The following is a 25,761-nucleotide window of genomic DNA, read 5'->3' on the forward strand; positions in this document are numbered from 1 at the left end:
CAAAATCAAGGCAACGAACGGTCTGGGTGAGTTTATTTCTACACTGTGGTATTTAAGCTTCCATTCAGGTTCATACATATATATATATATATATATATATATATATATATATATATATATATATATATATATATATATATTAAAATATACACACACACATATACACATTACATAGACAGACACACACACACTTCAGAAAGTATTCATTCCCCTTGACTTTTTCACATTTTGTTGTGTTACACCCTGAATTTTATATGGATTAAATTTAATTTTTTGTCACCAATCTACACAAAATACCCCAAAATGACAAAGTGAAACACATGTTTTTAGAATTTTTTTACACAATTATTCAAAATGAAAAGCTGAAATGTCTCGAGTCAATAAGTATTCAACGCCTTTGCTTCAACACTCCGAATTGAACTCAGGTACATCCAATTGCTTTTGATCATCCTTGAGATGTCTCTACAACTTGATTGGAGTCCACCTGTGGCCAATTCAATTGACTGGGCATTATTTCAAAAGAAACACACCTTTCTATACAAGGTCTCAGTTCACAGTGCATGTCAGATCAGAAACTCTACCATGAAGTCCAAGGAACTGTCTGTAGAACTCCGAGATAGAATTGTCAGGAAGCATAGATCTGCGGAAAGGTATAAAACAATTTCTAGAGTGTTGAAAGTTCCCAAGAACACAGTAAGCTCCATCATTAGGAAATGGAAACAATATGAAACAACATAAACTCTTCCGAGAGTCTATCTATCTAAACTAAACTCTATCTGACCAAACTGAGCAATGGGCAAGATCATCCTTGAGACGTCTCTACAATTTGATTGTAGAGACATCTCAAGGATGATGTCACCCAAAATGATAACAAGGACCATGATCATAAAGGTGACCAAGAACCCAATGACCACTCTGACAGAACTAAAGAGTTCCTTGGCTGAGATGGGAGAACCTGCTGGAAGGACAACAATCTCTGCAGCACTTCACAAATCTTGGCTTAATGGGAGAGTGTTCAGATGGAAACCACTACTGAGAAAAAGGCAGATGACAGCACACCTGGAGTTTGCAAAAGAGCAAGTGAAAGACTCTGAGAGCATGATGCAAAAGATTCTGTGGTCTGATGAGACGAAAATTGAACTCTTTGGCCTGAATGCAAAACGTCACGTCCGGCGGAAACTGAGCACAGCTCATCACCCATCCAACACCATGCTTTTCCCATAAGCAGAAGGCATAAGTTGCTTCACATTAGTATTGTATATCTAGCGCAGAAGACAAAGGGTGGGCACAATATTTTCGCAAATGCTGAAAGAAAAGAAAAAGAAAAGTGGAACTGTTTCAATCGGCTGAGATGATAGAAGAGAGTGGTGACACTTCATGATTCCTTCGTGTTCCAAATTTGGATAAAACATCTTTCACATCAACAGTAGGCAGCAACAACATTTACTTTGTTTGAATAGGCCTTCAAAATACACTTCTGTATCCAACTCATTATAAAAAAAACAGTGAGAAAATTTATGCCACCAATCATGTTCAAAATGCGAAACAAGAACCCCCAAATGATCATAAGGAATCTAATAATGGAATAGGTCACAAAAAATATACTCACGTGTGATCCATTTGCATCGGGGAGGAACTGGCCGAACTCTGCAAGAAGATCTTCCTGGTTCTTAAATAGTCGAGCAACCTCTGCATAGACCTCCTGTTCAGTCAACTTAGGTGTGTAGTTCCCCTGCGACTCCTTCATGTTCCGCTGCTCCTTCTACAAAAAGGAGTGTAGGTTGTAAAGATGCTTCACTATTCCATCATTCACACTTCTCATTTCATCTCCACAAAACAGAGAACTTGTTTCTTTGAGATCATGACCAGCATTGCGCTTTCTTGGGACAACTCACTGAAGTGCAAGTATGAAAAACGATTCACATCCAAAGACAGAAGGGGAATATATGAACCAACAAGTGTACATACCTGGTAGGTATGTAAAATTTCCAAAAAAGATTTGTAGATCTCAGGCTGGTTCTGGAAGCGGTTTTTTATCTTGTTTACATAGTTGATAGCGTGGTTGAACTCGACGGGTTGAGTGTTGTGCAACTGCGGTTGTACGGGGTGCTGGGTGGTGGGAGATGTGTGACTGGTGTTTGACGGGACAGGATGCTGGGTCGGAAAGCCAGGCAGAGATGGTGGTTGTCCAGATGGATGTGGAGAGCTGGGGAGTGGCTGTACAACAAATGCAGGCATGGTGCACATAATAATCAACGCTAATTTTCATTCTTGCAATCAATTTGAAACATTTCAGCAGAAACAGTACAGAAGTGCATCAAACAGAACTAAACAGAAGATAAATATTCAGCGGTTTAACTCAGGGCATCAGTTGTTAGCATACAATCTTGAGTCCAGACAAATGAGTGTGTGTGTGTGTGTGTGTGTGTGTGTGTGTGTGTGTGTGTGTGTGTGTGTGTGTGTGTGTGTGTGTGTGTGTGTGTGTGTGTGTGTGTGTGAGTGTGTGAGAGTTTGTCTCCTCCATAACTCCAAAACTATGAAACCGAGAAGCTTGAAACTTTGCATGTATACGAAGGGAACTCCAAGGTAGAGCACAAGTGAAAATTAGGTGTTTGGATCAATTCAAACAACCCTTTTGAAAATAATTAACGGTCTTATTTAATTATTCTTCAGCAAGGCTCAGCCATGGTAGGCACCCTGTCAGCTTGCAGGGGTATTAATTTGCCATCTTGTTTGGCCTATTCAAACATGCCTTGATTTGGAAACACGATCTACTCTCGAGACTAGTTAAAGTACATAATCAAATTATAATGTTTTAAGAATAGGATGTGGTGGATGAAATAAGTGTTGAAATCTGGAGTGAAATCTGAAAATTTTAACAAATTAGCGATTTTTAATAAGGAAGCAAAGAAATAAGTATTTATTTAAGCAAAGAAATAAGCTTACTTTTTTTTCTACTGTTCTGACAATTATATTTAGTGTTGAAAAGATTAAGGAATGTGCAAAAATGGAACTTAATTTGACTCAACGCCGTGGTCTCTAACCTGCTTTTGTAATCCATGATGATAGTCAACAGGGATCCTTTTTTCCGGAAATGATGCACGCAGTTTTCTTTTTAACATTTTATGTGATCTGCTTTCATGACAAAATATTAAGAGAAATACACTAATAGTTGCTACAGTATATTAATAATCGGCAGTGGATGAAAACGAAGTTATGGAGACAGCACACAGGGAGGTCGGACGTGATGGGGTTTATGTGTGCCTGCATGCGAGCAGGTTGGAGGAAGGCGAGTGGGTTGGGGCATGCATGCAGGCAGGCCTTTGCCAGATAGATAGCATGGGTTTTAATTTTTAAATGCTCCACCCGGTTTTACATAGAACACGGTGGTTAAAAAGAAAAGCTGCTGTTTGGGCACGTTTTATCGCCCTGGAAATTCCCTATCACCCTGGAAATTCCCTGGTTCACCACCTGCCCTCACTTTACACTGCCTCCCATTACCTCCACTCACGCTGCCCTCCCTATTCCCTCCCCTTGCTCTGCCCTCCCCTCGTGCTGCCCTCCTCCAAAAAATTTACAGCTTTGGGAGTTAATTTGGACTCGAAGGAGAAGGATCAAATTTGTACAAAGATTACAAAATTATTGAGGATTACCTTGCTTGGCTTGGCAGGGGGTTGTGTGGGGGAAAGTTGAACGTGTTGCAAGTTAACATTCTGAGGTTGAATTGTCGCGTGCCCCATGGGTTGTGCAGCTTGCGTTGGTGTGGTAACGCTGATCAGATCATTCGTCTGGACCTCGATCTTGTAACCGGGAGGCAAGAAGGTGTTGAAACCCATGATCAAGTCGGGATGTCCCTTGAACAAATTTGAGACACGGCTGATGACACCTGGGGTGTCGATACTGCAAAATGATGCAAAAGTGTTACAGAAGAGTACATCCATACATTGTCGTCATATCCGAGAGTTGGTTTGTTAACCAGCATGACACACTGGAAAGGGCAAACCACAAAACAAGTGTCGATGACATGTTCAAAGGGGACAAAGGATGGTCTCTTTCTTCAGACTTGATTTCCAGGAAAGATTAAAATGTTTTTAATATCCAGCTAGTTTGTACATCAAAAGGTACACCCTTGAAAATTGTTCCATGGGGCACTTAACATCGAGGAGGAAAGCATGCCTGGAATAATCAACACCTCACCCTCTCTCCTCTCCGTTCCTACAACTTCCTCTCAATAAACAAATTCAAAACAGCAATCAACAAAAGCAGGCAATTACAGATTGGATCACTGGGGTATTTTAAATCACTGGGGTAAAAATCACATATAATTAAAATCACTGGGGCAAGTATGTTTACAGATTATGATAATAATTAATCATACGAATTCCTTTGCAAGGAACTTCAAACACAGGAGGCCATTAGGCCCATCAAGCATTTCCAATAGTTGCTAACATATGGTCGTTTGTCTGTGTTGTATGCTGCGGTGAGTGTGGCTGGCTTGGGATCTGAGGGTCCTGAGTTAAGCCTCATCGGCCACTGAATTAACACCAGGTGGGGTTGACTCAGCCCGTCATCCTTCCGAGGTCAGAAAAATGAGCACGTGCACTCGTAATAGGGGCACTGCATCAGTGGCATAGCCGCATCCCAAACCAGTGGTGTGTGTGTGTGTGTGTGTGTGTGTGTGTGTGTGTGTGTGTGTGTGTGTGCTCTTTTCTGTTAAATGCTGAGCTTCAAGCAAGGAAGCAGCATGAATGTACCATTTTAAAGAAGTCCTTCATTTGGTATGACTGAGCTGAGGTTCGAACTGCCAACCTGCAAGACTCAGAGCTCCAAGATCCCCCCCCCCCCCCAGAATGCTAGAACCACGACACCACCAAGTACGGTTAAATGAGGTTTAAAAAAAAGAAAAATCTACATAGATAAATAAAAATATACCACATCGTTTTTTTCACACCTTTGTGACTTGAATTCCTTCATGATGTCCAGAAAGTCATTGTAAACCTGGGGCTGGTTCCCAAACTGTAGCTTCACCTGGTCCAAGTAGGACAATGCATCTTCAACCTTGCAACAGAAAATAGGAGCAAACTTTTCAAAACAACTTTTCCAAAAACATTTTAAAACAAGAAAAAGAGCAATCAGAGATTGTAGACACTCGCCAGGACTTCTTTTGTGTGGTGTTTGTGAAGTTTTGTGTGCCATTTGTGTACTGGTGTGTTATGTAATTAATAAGAGAGATAACACTGAACAACAAATTTCAAAAAATTTTTTTTACTGGAGATGTGTTAAGTGATTAAGACTAATTTGGGTACGCTGATTTCAAAAATCATAACCGTTTTGCTGTATCACGTCAGGATTTTCAGGAACAGAAATATTCCCATTGCCTAGAAGTCAGGATTTCAATGAAATTTACATATGTCTTTAACATGTCTATTTCGTACAATTGTTGTTAACTTGTGTTATATTTCTTTCTTTCAGATAAAGATGAGTAGGCGTTCCTGTACCAATCATCCTGACAACTTCTGTTATGTCTGTGGTCGGTATACCAAAAAAGATCAACAGCGAAGTATATCTACAGCAGTGAAAATGAAGGCCGCCTACTTTCACTACTTCGGGTGTAAGGTGGGGGACCAAGAACAGAGCTGGGCACCACACATCTGCTGCACAAGCTGTCACACAACCTTGACTCAGTGGTTGGTGGGCAAGCGCGCGAGCATGCCATTTGCGGTGCCCATGATATGGCGTGAGCCGCAGAATCATCATGATGATTGTTATTTCTGCTGCACAAGCATCGCCGGCTTCAACAAGAAGAATAAAGGTCACATCAAGTACGCTGACTGCGTCTCTGCTCGTAAACCTGTGCCTCATGATGACGAGAACCCCGTTCCAACACTTCCAGCTGATCAGAACATAGCTGTAAGCAGTGGTGAAGAGGATGGTGATGATGAACCTTTTGAACCCGACACTCAAGAATCACACCTTCTGAACCAGGGAGACTTAAATGATCTTGTAAGAGATCTCTCGCTGTCAAAGGCGAAGGCAGAGCTGCTTGGATCAAGGCTGCAGCAGTGGAATCTACTTGAACCTAACACCAAGATATCCTTGTTCAGAGCACGTCACAGAGACATGGCTGAGTTCTTTGAGATGGAAGACACGATGACATTCTGCAGTGACATCAACGGTCTGTTGAAAGAACTTGGGTGTGATCACGATCCTGCAGACTGGCGCCTCTTCATCGACTCGGAGAAGAACAGCTTGAAGGCTGTTTTGCTCCACAATGGCAACGAGAAACCATCAGTCCCACTGGCTCACGCGTTCGGCATGACAGAGACCTATGAGACTATGCGGCAGCTGCTTGATTCCATCAAGTACAATGACTTCAACTGGCACATCTGCGGAGACTTGAAAGTGGTGGCGCTGTTGTTAGGGCTGCAGTCAGGCTACACGAAATACATGTGCTTCCTTTGTCTCTGGGATAGCAGAGACGACAAGAATCACTGGACGAAGAAAGATTGGGAAGAGCGAAAAGAGCATGTACCTGGTCGACACGTGAAGCATGTCGCCCTTGTCGACCCAGCCAAGGTTTTCCTTCCACCACTCCACATAAAGCTCGGCTTGATGAAAAGTTTTGTACGGGCAATGGATCTGAATGGGCGTGGGTTTTTATACCTCAAGGAAAAGTTTGGCAACACCTTGTCGGAGGCCAAGATCAAGGCTGGTGTCTTTGTTGGACCGCAAATCCGACAGATTATGAAGGACGAAACTTTTCCGACAACTCTAAACCCCAAAGAGCTGGCAGCGTGGAGGAGCTTCAAAGCTGTGACGGACAACTTCTTGGGGAACGAGCGCGCGGACAACTATGAAGAAATAGTGCAGCAGCTGCTGGAGTCCTTCAGGAAACTTGGCTCCAGGATGTCCCTGAAAATCCATTTCCTACACCAGCACCTGAACTTCTTCTCTGACAACTTGGGAGCAATCTCGGACGAGCACGCCGAGCGATTCCACCAAGAGATTTCACTCATGGAGACGCGTTACCAAGGGCGGCACAACCCGAACATGATGGGCGATTTCTGCTGGTTCCTGCATCGTGAAACTGACACAGAGCAGCACAAACGCAAAGCCAAATGCCTAAAGCATTTTTAATTACATTCTAGTGGAGTTTTTCTGTAATTTCTATAATTTTGAAGCATTCATGATGAAATAAATGAATAAATGAATTTTTGTAAATTTCATTGAAATCCTGACTTCTAGGCAATGGGAATATTTCTGTTACTGAAAATCCTGACGTGATACAGCAAAACGGTTATGATTTTTGAAAACAGCGTACCCAAATTAGTCTAAATCACTTTACACATCTCCAGTAAAAAAATTTTGTTGTTCAGTGTAATTAGGACTGCCACTTTATAACTGCTGGCAGTGATGACCTGGCAGCAAGATGTCCCGCTTTGATGCAACCCTGCTATGATTTGACACCTGACCCTGACCCATGACGTTTTTTTTATTATTATTCAATTGAATCCAGAATGGGATTAAAATAAATTCAATTCAAATCAAATGGAAGACCAAATAGGTACAGTCCTGCATTAGTCATCAAAAGGAACCCAAACGAGCAAAAAATCAAAGATGAAGTCATCAGGAGGATCCTGGAAGAAGATCATCCATCAGGAGGAAGTCAACCCCCTGGTGTTAATTCAGCAGCCAACGCGGCTTGAACTCAGGACCCTAGGATCCCAAGCCGCTGCCCTAACCACTGTGCCAACACCAGGCTCATATATATATATATATATATATATATATATATATATATATATATATATATATATATATATGAGAAAAATATATAAAATCGGCTCATATATATATATATATATATATATATATATATATATATATATATATATATATATATATATATATATATATATATATATATATATATATATATATATATATATGAGTCTGGTGTTGGCACAGTGGTTAGGGCAGCGGCTTGGGATCCAAAAGGTCCTGAGTTCAAGCCCTGTTTGGCCACTGAATTAATACACCAGGGGGTAGACTCAGCCTGTCATCCTTCCGAGGTCGGCGAAATGAGTTCCAGTGTACTGGGCCGGTGTATACCCCGGTTAAAATAGGTGTACCAGATCCCTGTGTCGCAAGAGGTGACCAGGGTTGCGTCAGGAAGGGCATCCGGTGTAAAACATGTGCCAAATCACTATGCGGATCATATGGATGATCCGCTGTGGCGACCCCTTACGGGAGCAGCAGAAAGAAGAAGAAGAAGATATATATATATATATATATATATATATATATATATATATATATATATATATATATATATATATATATATATATACATATATATGTCAAAAAAACAAGAAGGAAATAAATAAATAAATAATTCTGGCTGCCAGACCACGAGTCCGATCAAGTTGAAATTTAAAACATCCATTCCCCATCACTACTCGATCATAAATGTGAAGTTTCATGTCGATTGATTAAGCAGTTCCAGATACATCTATATATTAATACTGAAGGACCAATTTTGTGCTCCTCCTAGCGGTCGCGTCACGTTTTTCTCGGTACTGTGACCTGGACTGAAAGAAACTTCGTACCTGTAAGAGTGCATCACACATAGTGGCAATAGTCAAACTTCAACTCTCAAGCAGAATAAACACTTTTCGTTTTACATTCGTTTACATGGCGACGTGTGACGTCACCGCTGAGAGGCGTCAGGATGTCATGACATCATCGGTCATTCGCTGACGTCATTACGTCTGTCATCGACAGACCGTTACTGCTGAGAGGTGTAATTCCACTCCTCGAAAATAGCGTCTGCAATGCAAAACCCTCTTCTGCACATGCTGACTACCTCAGAATGTGAATTTCACACAAAAAAATGGAACAAGAAACATTGTATCTTCTATATATTAACACTGAAGGACCAATTTTGTGCTCCTCCTAGCGGTCGCGTCACGTTTTTCTCGGTACTGTGACCTGGACTGAAAGAGACTTCGTACCTGTAAGAGTGCATAGTACATAGTGGCAAGAGTCAACTTTCAACTCTGAAGCAGAATAAACACTTCGTTGAGACGGGGGCGAGGAGTGAAGAGGCGGGGGCGGGGGATGAAGAAACGGGGGCAGGGAGTGAAGAGGCGGGGGTGGGGGATGAAGAGACTGAGGCAGGGAGTGAAGAGGCGGGGGTGGGGGATGAAGAGACGGGGGCGAGGAGTGAAGAGGCGGGGGCAGGGGATGAAGAGACGGGGGCAGGGAGTGACGAGGCGGGGGGCAAGGTAAGCAAATTTTTGGGTGGGGGTAAGCAAATTGAAAGCGGGAGATGGGGGGGAATGGGGCTGGGGATGAGTGGGCGGGGGCTGGGGTGAATTAGGCGGGGTTGAGTGTGAGGGGTGGACAGGGGGCAGAGGCCCAGGGGCAAGTGGGGCGGGGAATAAAGAGATGGGGGACTGGGAGTGAAGAGGCGGTGGCGGGGCGGGGTAATTAAATTTTTGGGCGGGGGTAAGCAAATTGAAGGCGGGGGGTGGGAGGCGGGGGGAATGCGGCAAGGCCGGGGGATGAGAAGGAGGGGGTAAGCACGCCCTGTCCAGTCCATGTCCCTCGAGTGTGGGTGAGCTGGTGAGGGTGGTTGAATGAACGGAATCCATCTGTGACGGGGTTTCGGCGAGTAATTTAATATTTTTCTTCACTCCAATATGCCTGCCAAATCATGTGGCCTACAATTATTCCTGAACGAACTTGTACACCCATCGCTTTGGGAACAATTGTGTGAAGTTTCTCCTCGATCTATCCAGCCCGTCTGGAGAAGATTTTTTATAGGTTTTAGGGTAAATCCAATGTGGCTGCCAAACCATGTGACCGATGACGTCACATGTGTGAACGTTTTGTTCTTTATGGATAGATGGTCATACGTGTAAAGTTTCACCTCAATCTGTTCAGCCATTTCAGAGAAGAAGATTTTTGAAGGTTTATTTGGTTAAAAAAAATAATGTTTGCCAAATCACGTGACCGATAACGTCATAATTTTTTTTTTCTGTGAACAAATTTATTCCAAGATGACCATCAAAAACTTTCATACTGATCGGATGTAGCGTTCTAGATATGCAATTATGACGTCATATACAGTCATCCCCCGCTATATCGCGGTTCACCTATCGCTCCCCCGGTTCATCGCGGGTTTTCCCTTGGAAAGTAACTAATTTTTTCTACGGATTCCCCCGGTATATCGCGGTAACAATATATAAAATATAAATTATTTAAGCAATAAATTATAACGCGTGGCGCTCGACCAGTCACACAACGCACGAGACAAAGTTTCGCTTGTGAACATCGAATATTTTCTATGTTTTTTTCTGCAAGCCCTACGATGCTGCCCAAACGCCCTGCACCTTCTAACGCTTCTGGCAAGGAACCGAAGCCAGGCCAGGCGAAAGTCCTGACGCTCCAGGAGAAGGTTAAGGGGCTTGATATGCTTCGGGAAGAAAAAGGTTTGCCGCAGTTGGACGCCATTATGGTTTGAATGAATCGACCATACGCTACATCAAGAAGGACAAAGCCAACATCAGGAGCCTATCAAACCCAATCGTGTTTATACATCGCCCAGTGTTTAATATTCACTCGATAGAAATCAAACACAATCGTGTTTATACATCGCCCAGTGTTTAATATTCACTCGATATAAATCAAACCCAATTGTGTTTATACACCGCCCAGCGTTTAATATTCACTCGATATATATCAAACCCAATCGTGTTAATACACCGCACAGCGTTTAACATTCGCAATATAGAAATCAAACCCAATCATGTTTATAAAAAAATAGGCATTTTTAGTCATTTTTTGGGGAGGCATCCATTCATCGCGGATTTTCACTTACCGCGGAAGGGTTTGGAACGTAACCCCCCCCCCCCCCGCGATAAACGGGGGATGACTATATATATATATATATATATATATATATATATATATATATATATATATATATATATATATATATATATATATATATATATTGTGACGTCCACGGGACTTGAACAGTCCCGCCAACGTAGAATGAGCCGAAACGATGGAGGCGGTTTATTTATTTATAACCCAAACATGGTGGTTCCAATCGCTCTACCGCAAACGGGACGAGGAAGGTGGCACGAGTCACTTTTCACTGAGTTGATGATGTTTATTTGTTTTTATTATTAACCAGAAATAACAAGACTCGGCAAGAAGAGGGATCCGGGGCGATTCGACGGGATGGTGTGGGATCGGGCATGGGGAAAACACAGACAATTCCAATGAATATACAGATCTCAAACCCTCTAAGGCGCCAAGTACACACACACACACACACACACACACACACACACACACACACACACACACACACACACACACACACACACACACACACACACACACAACGTAGCTATTTCTGGTGGTCAGGCTGGACCGTGGTGTGGACGCAACTGTCCCTGGATTGGCGTCGGACGAGCTGGCCTTGCTCTCGTCAGGGGGGGGAGGAGAAACCGTGGTGCTGTCGACCTCCTGGTCTTGGCCCAAGTCCGCTCACAGCCACCAGGGAACCAGTTCTGGTGCCAAATTGCGAGCAGGAGAGGGAGGCAGGTCCGCCCGCCGTTCGACCCCGTACTCCGAGTCAGCAGAACCCCAGAGCCAACCAAGGTGAGGCACGAGGCTCAGCAAGGCTCCAAGACACGATGAAGAACACGATCGAATCAGCACAACAACAAGCACGCTCTCCGCGCTACAGCCTCCACACCCAAAAAAAAAAAACCACGATCTTTTTGTCCCGATCTTCTTCCTCTTCCTTTTCGACCCCGAACAGAACCTTTTTACCCTCCTGTCCTCGTCACTTCCAATCGAGCCGTTTATTGGCCCACCGCCGTCGCCTTCCGCCAATCGTGATCACGGGGCGGAGCCATCCGCTGCACTGTCCTGTGACGTCACGGCCAGCCTCCAGAGAATAATAAAAGGGGTTTACGCAGACACACTTACCCTATCCCGTATCCCTATCTAATTACGTGACAATTATCATTTCCCCCTTGAAGAAATGAACATTTACTAGACAACTTATCACCACTGAATTGCTACTTATTACATCGAGATCCTGGTAAAATCGAACAGCATGGCATACCTAATTAAACATCCTAATTACCCTTTGAATGCATACCCCCCCTCAAACGTAACAATATATATTATATATATATATATATATATATATATATATATATATATATATATATATATATATATATATTCTTCTTATTTCGGCTGCTCCCGTTAGGGGTCACCACAGCGGATCATCCGTTTGATCCGCATAGTGATTTGGCACATGTTTTACGCCGGATGCCCTTCCTGACGCAACCCTGGTCGCCTCTTACGACACAGGGATATGGTACACCTATTTTAACCGGGGTATACACCGGCCCAGTATACTGGTACTCACTTTGCCGACCTCGGAAGGATGACAGGCTGAGTCAACCCCCTGGTGTATTTATTCAGTGGCCCAATGGGGCTTGAACTCAGGACCTTTTGGATCCCAAGCCACTGCCCTAACCACTGCGCCAACACCAGGCTTCGTAACAATATATATATATATATATATATATATATATATATATATATATATATATATATATATATATATATATATATATATATATATATATATATATATATTTAAAAATCACTTATTTCCCATGAGGAGTACTTGCAACATGCCAAGTTTCAATTTTTTCCTTTGTGTGGTTTCAGAGATACAGGTCAAAAGTTTTTTGGTTTTTCAAACATGGCCACCACACCACATGACATATGATATCATAAAAACATTCTACATGAGTTGTCACTCCAATGGTGAAAATTTTGTCTCAATCAGACAAGCGGTTGGAGAGAAAAACACAGAAGTTCTGTGCGGACAAACAGACAGACAGACAAACAGACAAATAAAAATAAACCAATGTCACCCGCAGGGTGACCCGTATCTTGCCAAAAGGTGACCACGTGTGACTTCTTTAAGGTCACACTGAAGTGAACAGAGCTGCTATCCACCAGGAGCGACTCCTTGAGGAATATCTGCCTACGAGAGATTCCGATGAGAATCGTTCTACAGAGTAACCATGAAAAATATGCTTTTTCCTCATAACGTCACCAAATGACATCATAATGTCTCAAGCTTGACATATCCAGAAAGCACTCATCGAGGTGTTCAATTTGAGGTACTACACGATATGGTTCCTAAAACTTGAAAATTTGACCTTGGGGTCAAATATGTTTGACCTCAGGCGCTAACCATGAAGGTCAAGGCCAATCGCCACCAAAAATTAATCAGCTTAGCGCCAGACCATGAACTATATTCCCATGAAGTTTGAAGACGATCCGATCAAAATTAGCTAAAAATAAGGGTTTCGTCGACTCCCCTAATTTGCGCCAAAGTGACCTTGACCTTTGACCTTCAAAATTTTGTGCACTGAAAGGGACCTCTATAGGTCTCTGATATGCGAAGTTACAAAAATTTCCGATGACAACTGTGCTCTGCAGAATTTTTTATACGTGATTACAGACAAACAAAAAATAAAAATAAAAAAATAAAAAAAACATACAAGCTGACTAACATATTGTTGCGAATTCGCGCCCGCCGGCGTGCGAGCGGCCACGTAACTCGAATCGCGGCACGTCGCCCACCGGACGGACAACTCTGTCGTGACCCTCTCGGACTAACGCCGGGAACTAGTCACGGGTGGGCCTTTCGGCCTCACCACGATCGTGCCAATCGGCCCCCCGCGTGGGATAGGGTTGTTCGCCAAATTCGACCTACCTAAGTACCCACACGGAGGGTAGACTGGGCGATCGCACCTCGAAGCAGGTCGACTCCGGACACGGGCCACTTTAAGCGACCCGTTCCGTACTATCGGGATAACCGAGCGGTGTTATCGTCAATCTCGACGGTTCCGATTAATTATCGGGCGTATTTAGCCCACTACCAACCCTTTATGTGAAGTAAGATGGAGATTCAATTAAAGAAAAGACGAAGCGAAACGGGAAAAACAGTTCAACATGAGGCACATTTATTCCGCGGCACACGGATAGCACACATATACAATTACAACAATTATGCACCAAAAGCAATTGCAAAGGAAACACAACAATGCAGATCTACTACCGACTACGCGAGCACAAGGCAACACTTACACAGTTTTACTTTACAGACGGCGCCGACAACACATATACTCAAAAGCAAAAAAAAAAGGGCCACCCTCAACGACAAGGGGGCAGACGTGGTCTGTGGGCGCAAGACCGGGCGGAGCCTACCCGTCTTGTGATGAGCCGCAAATGTCGCAGCGGTGCCCCGACTCCGCGCTTCTCCGCGGGTTTCGTTGGCACTGATTGGAATGGGGTGGGAATGGGACCCCCTTTCCGCACTATCTCAGCGCGGGGGGGGGGGGGAAGGGGGTAATTGTTGATGCTCTGTGGAAAGAGGATAGCTGGGTTGCTTGCGTCCCGCGTCGAGCGACTCAACTGCGACCTCGACCGCGCTCCCGGCTTCCCCTCTCTGCAGCTCCCCGACAGGCTCCGAACCCCGATAGACTGACTCTCCTCCAGACCCGTCTTGACTGCTGCTGCCACACTCTGCCGCTGCCACATTTCGCCGCCGCCACACCTCTCCAACTCGCCTGAGCCCAAAAACTGACTGAATTCGCCCCGCGCTCGGCGCTTTATAGTACGGCAGGAGAACCCATATGCAAATTTCCGGATCAGGATGAGCTCGGGGGCGGAGCCACGCTCGCCCATTGGACGGAGGAAAAGTGGGCGTGAACCTCCCCTGATCCTCGAATTTGCATATATCGATTATACTCTGACGCGCCTGGAGGCGGGGCCAAATCGCCCCGCGCTTGCTGATAGGACGGATCAGAAGTGGGCGTGTATCATTCCTGATCAGACTTCTCCTCGGAAAGGCCGCTTTTTGCACCCGCTGCTCGGCGCGCACCCTGTACGAGTCCAGGACAGCCTGACACTCGGGGCCCACAAGCGGTGCGGGAATGGCCGCAGAAGGAGAAGAGGTGAAGGTGGTGTAGGGTTTAAAGTGGTGGTCGCTGGCCACGGTGACACTTGCGGGATGGTGTGCTGTGAAGGTAAAGGTCGTGGCTGTTGGCGTTGTTGTTGTTGTGAAGCGGCGTTGCGGTTGGTGGTTGTTGTGTGATGGCGGTTGAGACGTGGTTGGTTCAAAAATAAAGATAGAACAGAAAAACGGCTATCTTAAAGGGTCGCAGCCCGAATGAATCACATTTATTCCCTCTAAACAACGGGTTTGGGGCTAACTACACATGTACTTACAGAGATATCTCACCTACGGGACCTGAATGGTGGTTTGCGAATTTCCTCAACCACAACAATATCTTGCAAAACTTCGTTTTGGCAAGAGAAAAATCAACTGACCAACATACTTGAAAAATCTTTGATTTTGCAAGAAACAAACAGACAAACGGACCCAAATGCAATACCGTCTCCTCTGGCGAGGGTAATAACTAGAATGGCACTCGGTAGAGTGCAAAGCTCCACCAGGCTGAACAGTTTATATTTTATATCCCACTAATGGGCTGGATCTGGATCTGAACCAAAATGGAATTGGATTGTTCTTGTAACCCACCCCACAAGGTTTGTCTGAATCCATTCACAACTTTTTGAAATATCACGCTGTTTTTATCTTGCCAAAATGAAGTTTTGCAAGATATGTTCGTCAGCTTGTATGTTTTTTTTTATCTTGCCAAAACGAAGTTTTTGCAAGATATGTTAGTCAGCTTGTATGTTTTATTATTATTATTTTTTTGTCTGTAATCACGTATAAAAAATTCTGCAGAGCACAGTTATCATCGGAAATTTTTGTAACTTCGCATATCAGAGGCCTATAGAGGTCCCTTTCAGCGCACAAAATTTTGAAGGTCAAGGTCAAAGGACAAGGTCACTTTGGTGCAAATCAGGGGAGTCGACGAAACCCTTATTTTTTGAGTAATTTTGATCGGATCGTCTTCAAACTTCATGGGAATATAGTTCATGGTCTGGTGCTCAGCTGAATAATTTTTGGTGGCGATTGGCATTGACCTTCATGGTTAGCGCCTGAGGTCAAACATATTTGACCCCAAGGTCAAACTTTCAAGTTTTAGGAACCATATCGTGTAGTACCTCAAATTGAACACCTCGATGAGTGCTTTCTCGATATGTCAAGCTTCAGACATTATGACGTCATTTGGTGACGAAATGAGGCAAACGCATATTTTTCATGGTTACTCTGTAGAACGATTCTCATCAGAATCTCTCGTAGGCAGATATTCCTTAAGGAGTCGCTCCTGGTGGATAGCAGCTCTGTTCACCTCAGTGTGACCTTAAAGAAGTCACACGTGGTCACCTTTTGGCAAGACACGGGTCACCCTGCGGGTGACATTGGTTTATTTGTTTTTTGCCCCATTTCTCAATGGAGGGAGAGAGAGAGAGACAGAGACAGAGACAGAGATCAGATGCTTTTAACTCATTATAATTTTTCAAATGGCATGTGAACTTTGACTTGTTGAGGCCAAAATTGAATCAGTTCATATTGGTGTGGCAGTCCACATTTGTGCCAAGTTTGGTTGAAATCCCTTCTGTAGATCACAAATTATTGTGGTAAGAAAGATTTTCAATATCAGGTAACATGACCATCGACCATTGGCTATTTGAACCTTAAATCTAATCACGTCATCATCGTTTTTAAGTTCATATTCTTGCCAAGTTTGGTTGGTTGGAATCCCTTTAGTAATCCACAATTATCGTGGTAACAAACAGCTATGCACTCACGGATATAGTCGGACTGACAACACGAAAACAATGCTGAAGGAGCCTTCGGCTGCAGAGACATAAAAAAAAACAAGGACAAATGTGTCCAAGAGCAGCGTCATAAAGGTTTTGTCTTCACCAGAAGAAGAACAACAACAACGCGGAGCTCTCTTCGAGGCAGCGTTCGCAACGCGACTAAAAAAAAACAAAAAAAACAATAACAACAACAACTTCCGATATTTCGTCACGTGCCTTGATGGAGCCAATAGTGAGACCCGTCATGGAGGCTCCTCGTTCATGACGAGAAAATAGTGTATTTACGAAATTTCATGATAGACGCTCATGATAGACGAAAAAAGTTCATGATAGACGCTCTCAAAAGGCACCCTCAATGCAAGGATGTGTACAGGTGTTTAGTATTTAAGGAGATCCGGATCCTGTATATTGTTGCGGTATTCGCGCCCGCCGGCGTGCGGACGGCCACGTAACTCGAATCGCGGCACGTCGCCCACCGGACGGACAATCCCGTCATGACCCTCTCGGACTAACGCCGGGAACTAGTCACGGGTGGGCCTTTCGGCCTCACCACGATCGTGCCAATCGGCCCCCCGCGTGGGATAGGGTTGCTCGCCAAATTCGACCTACCTAAGTACCCACATGGAGGGTAGACCGGGCGATCGCACCTCGCCGCAGGTCGACTTCGGACACGGGCCACTTTAAGCGACCCGTTCCGTACTATCGGGATAACCGAGCGGTGTTATCGTCAACCCCGACGGTTCGATTAATTATCGGGCGTTTTAGCCCACGACCAACCCTTTACGTGAAGTAAGATGGAGATTCAGTAAAGGAAAAGACGAAGCGAAACGGGAAAAACAGTTCAACATAAAGCACATTTATTCCGCGGCAAACGGAAAGCACACATATACAATTATACACCAAAAGCAAATGTAAAAGAAGAAACACCACAATAATGCACAAAAAGCAAATGTAAAAGTGAAACACAATGCAGATCTAGCACCGGCTACCGAGCACACGGCAACACTTGTACAGTTTTACTTCACAGACGGCGCCGACAACACATATACTCAAAGCAAAAGAAAAAGGGACCACCCTCAACGATGAGGGGGGCAGACGGGCCTGGGGCTGAGACCGCGTCGAGCCTACCCGTCTGGTGATGAGCCGCAAAATGGCGGTGGCGCCCCGACTCCGCGGGCCTCGCTGGCACTGCCTGGAAATGGGGTGGGAACGGGGCCCCCTTCTCACACTATCTCAGCGCGGGGGGAAACAGGAGGGGGTTGTTGATGCTCGGGGGAATGAGAATATCTCGCTGGTTCGGGTCCCGCGACGAGCGTCTCCACCGCGACCTCGGTCGCGTTACGGGCCTCCCCTCTCCGCAGCTCCCCGACTCTGACACGAGCGCCCTCTCGACTTCCTTCGCCGCCGCCACCTCTCCAACTCTCCACTCTTCTCAGCTCCGTCCAACTGCTTTCTCTGACTCTTCTCTTCTCAACTCTCCTTGACTGACTCCTACTACTACCTTTTCGGCGAGCGAACGCGGCCCTTTATAGCCCCCGGGGCTTCGCTCCTTTACCTTCGACCCTTCACCTCTGGCTCGCTCCCCATTGGACAGAGGAAAAGTGGGCGTGAATGATTTTTGATCCGCGAATCTGCATATAGCGATTATACTCCGACGCACCTGGAGGCGGGGCCAAATCGCCCCATGTTCGCTGATAGGACGGAACAGAAGTGGGCGTGAATCGTTTTTGATCCGATTTCTTCGGAAAGGCTGGTGTTTTTGCACCCGCTGCTCGGTGCGCGCCCTGCACGAGTCCAGGATCGGTGTCCACAAGCGGCGTGGGAATGGCGGTGATGCGATGGTTGCGAGAGCGAGATGTGACGGCAAGGGTCGTGGCTGTTGGTGTGAAGCGGCGTTGCGGTTGGTGGTTGTTGTGTGATGGCTGTTGAGACGTGGTTGGTGGTGGTTGTGGTGGTAGTAATGGCGGCTGGTCCAAAATAAAGATAGTAAAAGAAAAACGGCTATCCTGAAGGGTCGCAGCCCGAATGAATGACATTTATTCCCTCTAAACAACGGGTTTGGGCCTAACTACACATATACTTACAGAGATATCTCACCTAAGGGACCTGAATGGTGGTTTGCGAATTTCGTCAACCACAACAATATAAAAGAGCCGCGTCCTAAAGGTTTTGTCTTAAGAACAAGAACGAGAACGAGAGCGAGAGCGAGAACAACGCGGAGCTCTCTTGGAGTCAGCGTTCGCTACGCGAGATGGGGAAAAAATACAGGTCAAATACAACTGACACTAGGCTCCATCGTTATCGATTTTTTTTCTATTGATATACAGGTGGGGTCATACCGGTATATCCATATTATTAAAAATATATATTTTTATGCAGGTTCTAAAAATATGCAATGGTCCAATGGTCCATTACGTATTCATATATGATGTCCACGTCATTGACACGGCAATTTTTCAAAGTAATCCCATAAGGGGCTTCTCATTCCCCCCCCCCCCCCCCGCCATGATGAGAATGGTTATTTTACTTCCAAATTTAACTTGCATTAAAAATTATTTTGTTTAAAAGTGAGATCACTATTGGTAATCGGCACAGGTCAACAATCGAGATCCATCGCTATCGCCGCACCGGTATCACTAATACGGAATGCTACACTGGCATCTCTTCCATACAGTTATCGCTGATCACTGACTTGCACGGGATTTCTAAAGCACATCCGATTCATATAAATAATAAACATTTGCTTTAAAACCAGCCACGAGGACAAAGAAAAACACGATTGCTGGTATGGAGCTGATGAGCTCAGATGCTGAGGTTTAAAAGTTGAAGCATACTGTATTTCCTCGTACGTCTTGACATCATATGTTTCACTGTTCCTGTTCCATGTTCAGCCAAGATGCCGAGTGCATCAAAGCCTTTTCAATCATGTAGGGTATTTAAACATTGTGAAGATCTTTCTTCGATTTGTTGGTGATATACCGTTTTGGTTTTTTTTTCTTCATATCGATTTTTTTTGGTATACCGGTATATCGATAAGGAAAATTATATCTATATAACCGGTATATCGATACATCACCGGACTCTAACCGACACAAATAAATGGGGCAGGATACAAAGCCCACCGACAGCATCCCATCAAACAGGAACAGGACATCCTCATTTTTCCACCTCAGGTTTCAAGACAGTTGTTCATGACCATCTAAGGTCATCCCCCATGCATACACATGATCTTTCTACCCTCATTTAACCCTCACCAGGCCCACCTCTTTACAGGTTATCTGGGTTCAACCCACTTCCTCAAACTCCTCCACGATTTATTTTTTTGTTCCATTTCTGCCTCTTCTGCAGTTCCCCCTTCCACGATTGAAAATTTGTGGCTGTATCCAACTTATTAGACTTCTGTGTTCGACCAATTCAATTGCTCTCGTTCATCCCCATGCAGTGATGTATTTAGTATTTTTTGATGCAGGTCCAAATGAAATATTGCTGGTCTATGGTCCTACCATGACTACAGGCCAGAGTCTGGGGCCACAGGGGAGAGGGGCAGATGCTGGAGGTTGCTAGATGGGTTCTCTTGCATTCGCAGTTATTTCTGACCTTAAAAATGACTTTAAATCATGCAGACATTTTGGAACTTTGAAAGCATAATCTATTATCTATATATATATATATATATATATATATATATATATATATATATATATATATATATATATATATATATATATATATATATATATAAAGTTGAAAGTGTGTCTGTCTGTGTGTCTGTGTGTGTGTTTCTCTGTGACCTATGCACGCGAAAAGTACTGGACTGATCCTCACCAAACTTCACATGCTGACAGAACATGTACCCAGGAGTGGACCGATGTAAAATAATTGTACTTCCGACTTGCGGTTTCCGAATTATGACGTCATCACCTGATTTCGTAATGTTAATTTTTCAAGTTCAGCCGATTGACATGGGGCCAACGCCATTTGCAATTGAATGAAAAAAATAATGCTACAGTTAATTGAAGACAATGACTTCCGACTTCCCGGTTTCCGAATTATGACGTCATCACCTGATTGCATAACGTTAATTTTTCAAGTTCAGCCGATTGACATGGGGCCAACGCCATTTGCAATAGAATGAAAAAAATAATGTTACAGTCAATTGAAGACAATGACTTCCGACTTCCCGGTTTCCGAATTATAACGTCATCACCTGATTGCGTAACGTTAATTTTTCAAGTTCAGCCGATTAACATGGGACCAACGGAATTTGCAAGAGAATGAAAATTAATGAAGTCGCAAATGATGACATGAAACCAGCCTCACATTGTTGAGGCATTATGGTTTTTTATATGATGCGGCAATAAATCTTAACATTTTTGAATTCAAGTCTTCTGCATATAAAATATGACGGGGAAAATATAATATTATAGTGGTGATGAAAAAAAATAATAATTGGTGGCAGCCTCGAAAATTTTACAATTAACTGTGACATATACTCCTTCAGACCCGCCGTCATCTAAGGGATTCCTGTGCGGAGCACAGGTATCCCTGCTCGTTAAAAATAAATTATATATACTGTATATATATATATATATATATATATATATATATATGTGTGTATGTGTGTATGTATATATATATATATATATATATATATATATATATATATATATATATATATATATATATATATATATATATATATATATATTAGGGTGCTTCTAAAAACTGAAAGTTTTTTTTTTTTAATGCGCAGAACCCGCCATTCAGTGAGGTTCCAACTAGAAATCATTGTGTTAAAATATTTTTTTCTTGAGTCATGTTCTTGAACTTGCGCAAGCGATGCAAAGTTGCACAAAGGGCATCAAAAACTGCCAAAAATGATTTTTTTCCTCTTTTCACAGATCAATTAAAAGTTTATTTTGAGATCATCTGAATTTACTGTTTTGAGGGTTTAATTAATACTAGCCAAAACCCCGTCACAGACGGATTCCGTTCCATGAGCCCAATATGACAACCAGTGGTTGCTCTTGTAAGAGCCGGATCCCAGTCGATGTACTCCATGGTCTTACCTAATGAGGCCTACACAACGTCCTTGTACACGACATTTTTGGTGTACACTACTCCTTGTGAAGAAGTCCCCTGATTTGTGCACGTGTCTACTTTGACGTACAAACACCGTTCAAAACTTCTCAGGTCACAGTACCGAGAAAAATGTGACGCGACCGCAAGGAGGAGCAAAAAATGGGTCCTTCAGTATCAATATATCGATACAATGTTTCTTGTTACATTTTTTGTGTCACATTCACATTCTGAGGTAGTCAGCATGTGCAGAAGAGGGTTTTACATTGCAGACACTGTTTTCGAGGAGTGGAATTACACCTCTCAGCGGTGACGGTCTGTCGACGACAGACGTAATGATGTCAGCGAATGACCGATGATGTCATGACGTCCTTACGCCTCTCAGCTGTGACGTCACACGTCGTCATGTAAACGAATGCAAAACGAAAAGTGTTTATTCTGCTTCAGAGTTGAAGCTTGACTATTGGCACGATATGCGATGCACTCTTACAGGTACGAAGTTTCTTTCAGTGCAGCTAAACAGTACCGAGAAAAACGTGACGCGACCGCTAGGAGGAGCACAAAATTGGCCCTTCAGTATTAATATATAGATATTCGTATAATTAAATGCATAAAAATGATATTAAATATTGATGTGAAGAAATGAAAATCAGCTAATAAGTTGCTAAATCTAAAAATAATGAAGTCCCAATTCGGTCCAAAATTCGGAAACGGAAAGATTTCTTGTTGAAAGTTGCACAATCGCACAGCAGTGAGCAGAGCATTTCTTCATGCGTGCATTAATTAACGCACAAGCTTGGCAAAAACTTGTTACTTTTCAATGTGTACTTACCACTCTAACATTTCCCACGTAACCATGATGTTTTTCTCTTTTTTTCAGACCAGAAATTTCTGCATATTTTGGGGGTAATGGCCTCTAGAACTAGATCGAAAAGGCCATTTGGCTGATTGGCTCCCCTAATCCAACACTTCCTGGCCAGAAGCTTCCTTCGAAGGCCGAAGTTCTCCGCTTTTTGATGTTCCTTCATGTGGAAATGAATGAGACCCTAACTGCAAGTGTGAATCAAACATCACTAGAGCTAATGAACATCTGGTCCACAGAGGGGATTCCTACGAAGCACCTTCCTGATGTGGTAGTCCATGTGCAAAAATTACACACAACGTGGCAGGGTTTAAAGAAAAGCATCAATCGGAAGAGTGCTACCAACATAGAGAAACAAGACAATTTCAAGGTCGACCTGGATTTGCTGTTTGACATAGCTCACGCTCATGCTATGAATCTTATAAAAATCGATGAGGACAAGGAGTTTCTTGCTTCTCAGCGTGAAAAGGGGCGTCCAGGAAAGATTGGGAGTCTTGACTACAAGACTGCCAGGACTTCAGAGAAAATTATGAAACGTAAGGATGAAGAGAAAAAGAGGAAACAGAAAGCGCTTTTGGAGATGGCCGCAACTTCTGAAACAGCCAACCTCCAGTCTTCCTCCTCCTCCAGCTATACTGAATCTAGTCCAAGTCGACAACCATCTTCTTCCATCCATCCAACCACCTGTGATTACCAGCCTCCAAAGAGAAAATGTGGGACGACTGGATTAATATCTGAAGTAACTGAGGCCCTGGATAGAACTCTCCTTATCGATCGTTCTGCAAGTCAGGTTCCAATTCCATTTGCCAAGCAATTGGGACAAGACATCAATAAACTTTCTCTCAGTCCAAGTGCCATTCGTGCCGCTCGTGTTAAGCACAGGAAGCAACAAGCTGAAGAGATAAAGCAGAGCTTTAAGGTTGACACACCCCTGGTAGTCCACTGGGATTCCAAGCTGATGCCAGACCGAACTGGAAGAGACAAAGTCGACAGGCTGCCAATTCTGGTCACTGGGAATGGTGTGTCAAAAATCCTGGCAATTCCGATGCTGAAAGACTCCAAGGCGGAAGAAAAAGCCACGGTCATCTTTTCAACAGTTAAGGAGTGGAACCTGATTGGACCTGTCAAAGGGATGTGTTTTGACACGACAGCTGTTAATACTGGAATCCGGGGTGGGCTCTGTGTTCGTATTGAAAACATCCTTGATCATCAACTTCTTTATTTTGCGTGTCGGCACCATATCTTAGAACTTGTTTTGGAAGCAGTTTACTCTTCTTCGGTCGATGAAGCATCCCGAGGGACAGACATCACCTTATTCCAAACCTTCCGGGACTGCTGGCCCCATTTTAATTTCACACAGTACTTGACTGCTGCTGATGATGCAAACACATCCACCGATATCCATCCATGGGCCAATTCTGTCATTCAGCATGCCCAAGAGCTTCTGAAGCAGAAACATCCCCGAGACGACGACAAAGAACTTCTCCAACTGACGATCATTTTCCTTGGAGGCGTCCCTTCTGGATATTAAGTTCTAACATTCAGGGCACCTGGCGCCGTTCACCGAGCGCGTTGGATGGCTCGTGCAATTCACTGCTTCGAGATCTCGATGTTTCAAGGGCAGTTCTCGGATTTTCTCACTAAACGCACGTCATCATTCCGCAGTACGTCGCACAGAACACCTATTTAGCGGGATCAAGCAGTTCTGTCTTTTTGTTGCTAAGCACTATATCAGGGCCTGGTTCGACACTCGAAATGCTGCTTCTGCGCCAAAGAATGACCTCCAGCTCCTTCAAGCCCTCCATTCCTTGAATCATGCTGCATAAAAAACAATGAGCCGCCATCTGTGGTACCTGAGCGAAGTTAACATCAGCCTTGCACTCTTTGATGACAACTTAGATTCGTCAGAAAAGATCGCCATGGTAATAAACATGAAGGACGTGGAGGGTTCAGAGGATCCATCTCGACAAGTCTGGCTTCCCAATCCAGAGGGAAAGAAGCTGTCTGACCTCTGCTCCTCCCAAACTAAAAATCTCTTTACGCTCCTCGAGCTGCCAGAAGACTTTCTCGAGGAAAAGGATCCATCAAACTGGAAGAGCTTTGAATCCTACGTCAAAGCAAAGCAGAGGGTTGACTCTTTGAACGTCATGAATGATGCGGCCGAAAGAGGCGTCGCCCTCATCCAAGATTTCACGAAAGCTGGTCGAACAAGAGATGAGGCTCAAGTGCAGTACCTTGTTCAAGTGATGGAGGATGACCGACGGAAATACCCAAAGGCCTCAAAGGAAACTTTGATTTTATAAAGGCATATCATTTACTTTTCAGGAGAATTTTTTTCATTGTTTTTATCAAAAGAGATTTTCATTTTAATTTAGCCATGTTGTACTAATGGAGAAGGATATGAAGTTAAGTGCCTGCGCAAGTCCTAAATATTATTTAATCTTAATAAAACTTGGAAGATTTTAGTTTTTCATGGAACCTCACCATTTGGAAGGTTCTGCAAACTTCTATCGCAAATTTGAATTTTTACCATCATAGCTAAAAGCGCCCTATTATATATATATATATATATATATATATATATATATATATATATATATATATATATATATATATATATATATATATATATATATATATATATATTTATATATTGTTACGTTTGAGGGGGAGTATGCATTCAAAGGGTAATTGGGATGTTTAATTAGGTATGCCATGCTGTTCGAGTGTATCAGGATCTCGATGTAATAAGTAGCAATTCAGTGGTGATAAGTTGTCTAGTAAATGTCCATTTCTTCAAGGGGGAAATGATAATTGTCACGTAATTAGATAGGGACACGGGATAGGGTAAGTGTGTCTGCGTAAACCCCTTTTAGTAGTCCCTGGAGGCTGGCCGTGACGTCACAGGACAGTGCTGCGGATGGCTCCGCCCCGTGATCACGATTGGCGGAAGGCGACGGCGG

General features: G+C 43.7%; 1 protein-coding gene across 3 annotated transcripts in view; it reads right to left on the reverse strand.

Annotated features, from left to right (window-relative positions):
- The window catches only part of SIN3A (SIN3 transcription regulator family member A), an 89,196-nt gene that overhangs the window by 47,468 nt on the left and 15,967 nt on the right, over positions 1-25,761 (reverse strand). For all 3 annotated transcript variants that reach the window (XM_085875399.1, XM_085875397.1, XM_085875398.1), the window contains exons 4-7: positions 4,952-5,058; positions 3,654-3,900; positions 1,969-2,217; positions 1,610-1,762 (exon numbers count right to left, since the gene is read on the reverse strand). In XM_085875399.1, coding sequence (XP_085731525.1) covers positions 1,610-1,762; positions 1,969-2,217; positions 3,654-3,900; positions 4,952-5,058 — 756 coding nt within the window. The remainder of the gene's footprint in view (positions 1-1,609; positions 1,763-1,968; positions 2,218-3,653; positions 3,901-4,951; positions 5,059-25,761) is intronic.

This window comes from Eptatretus burgeri, chromosome 3, assembly GCF_056783735.1.
Source record: "Eptatretus burgeri isolate ZD-2024b chromosome 3, Ebu_testis_v1, whole genome shotgun sequence".
In the NCBI taxonomy this organism is placed as follows: domain Eukaryota; kingdom Metazoa; phylum Chordata; class Myxini; order Myxiniformes; family Myxinidae; genus Eptatretus; species Eptatretus burgeri.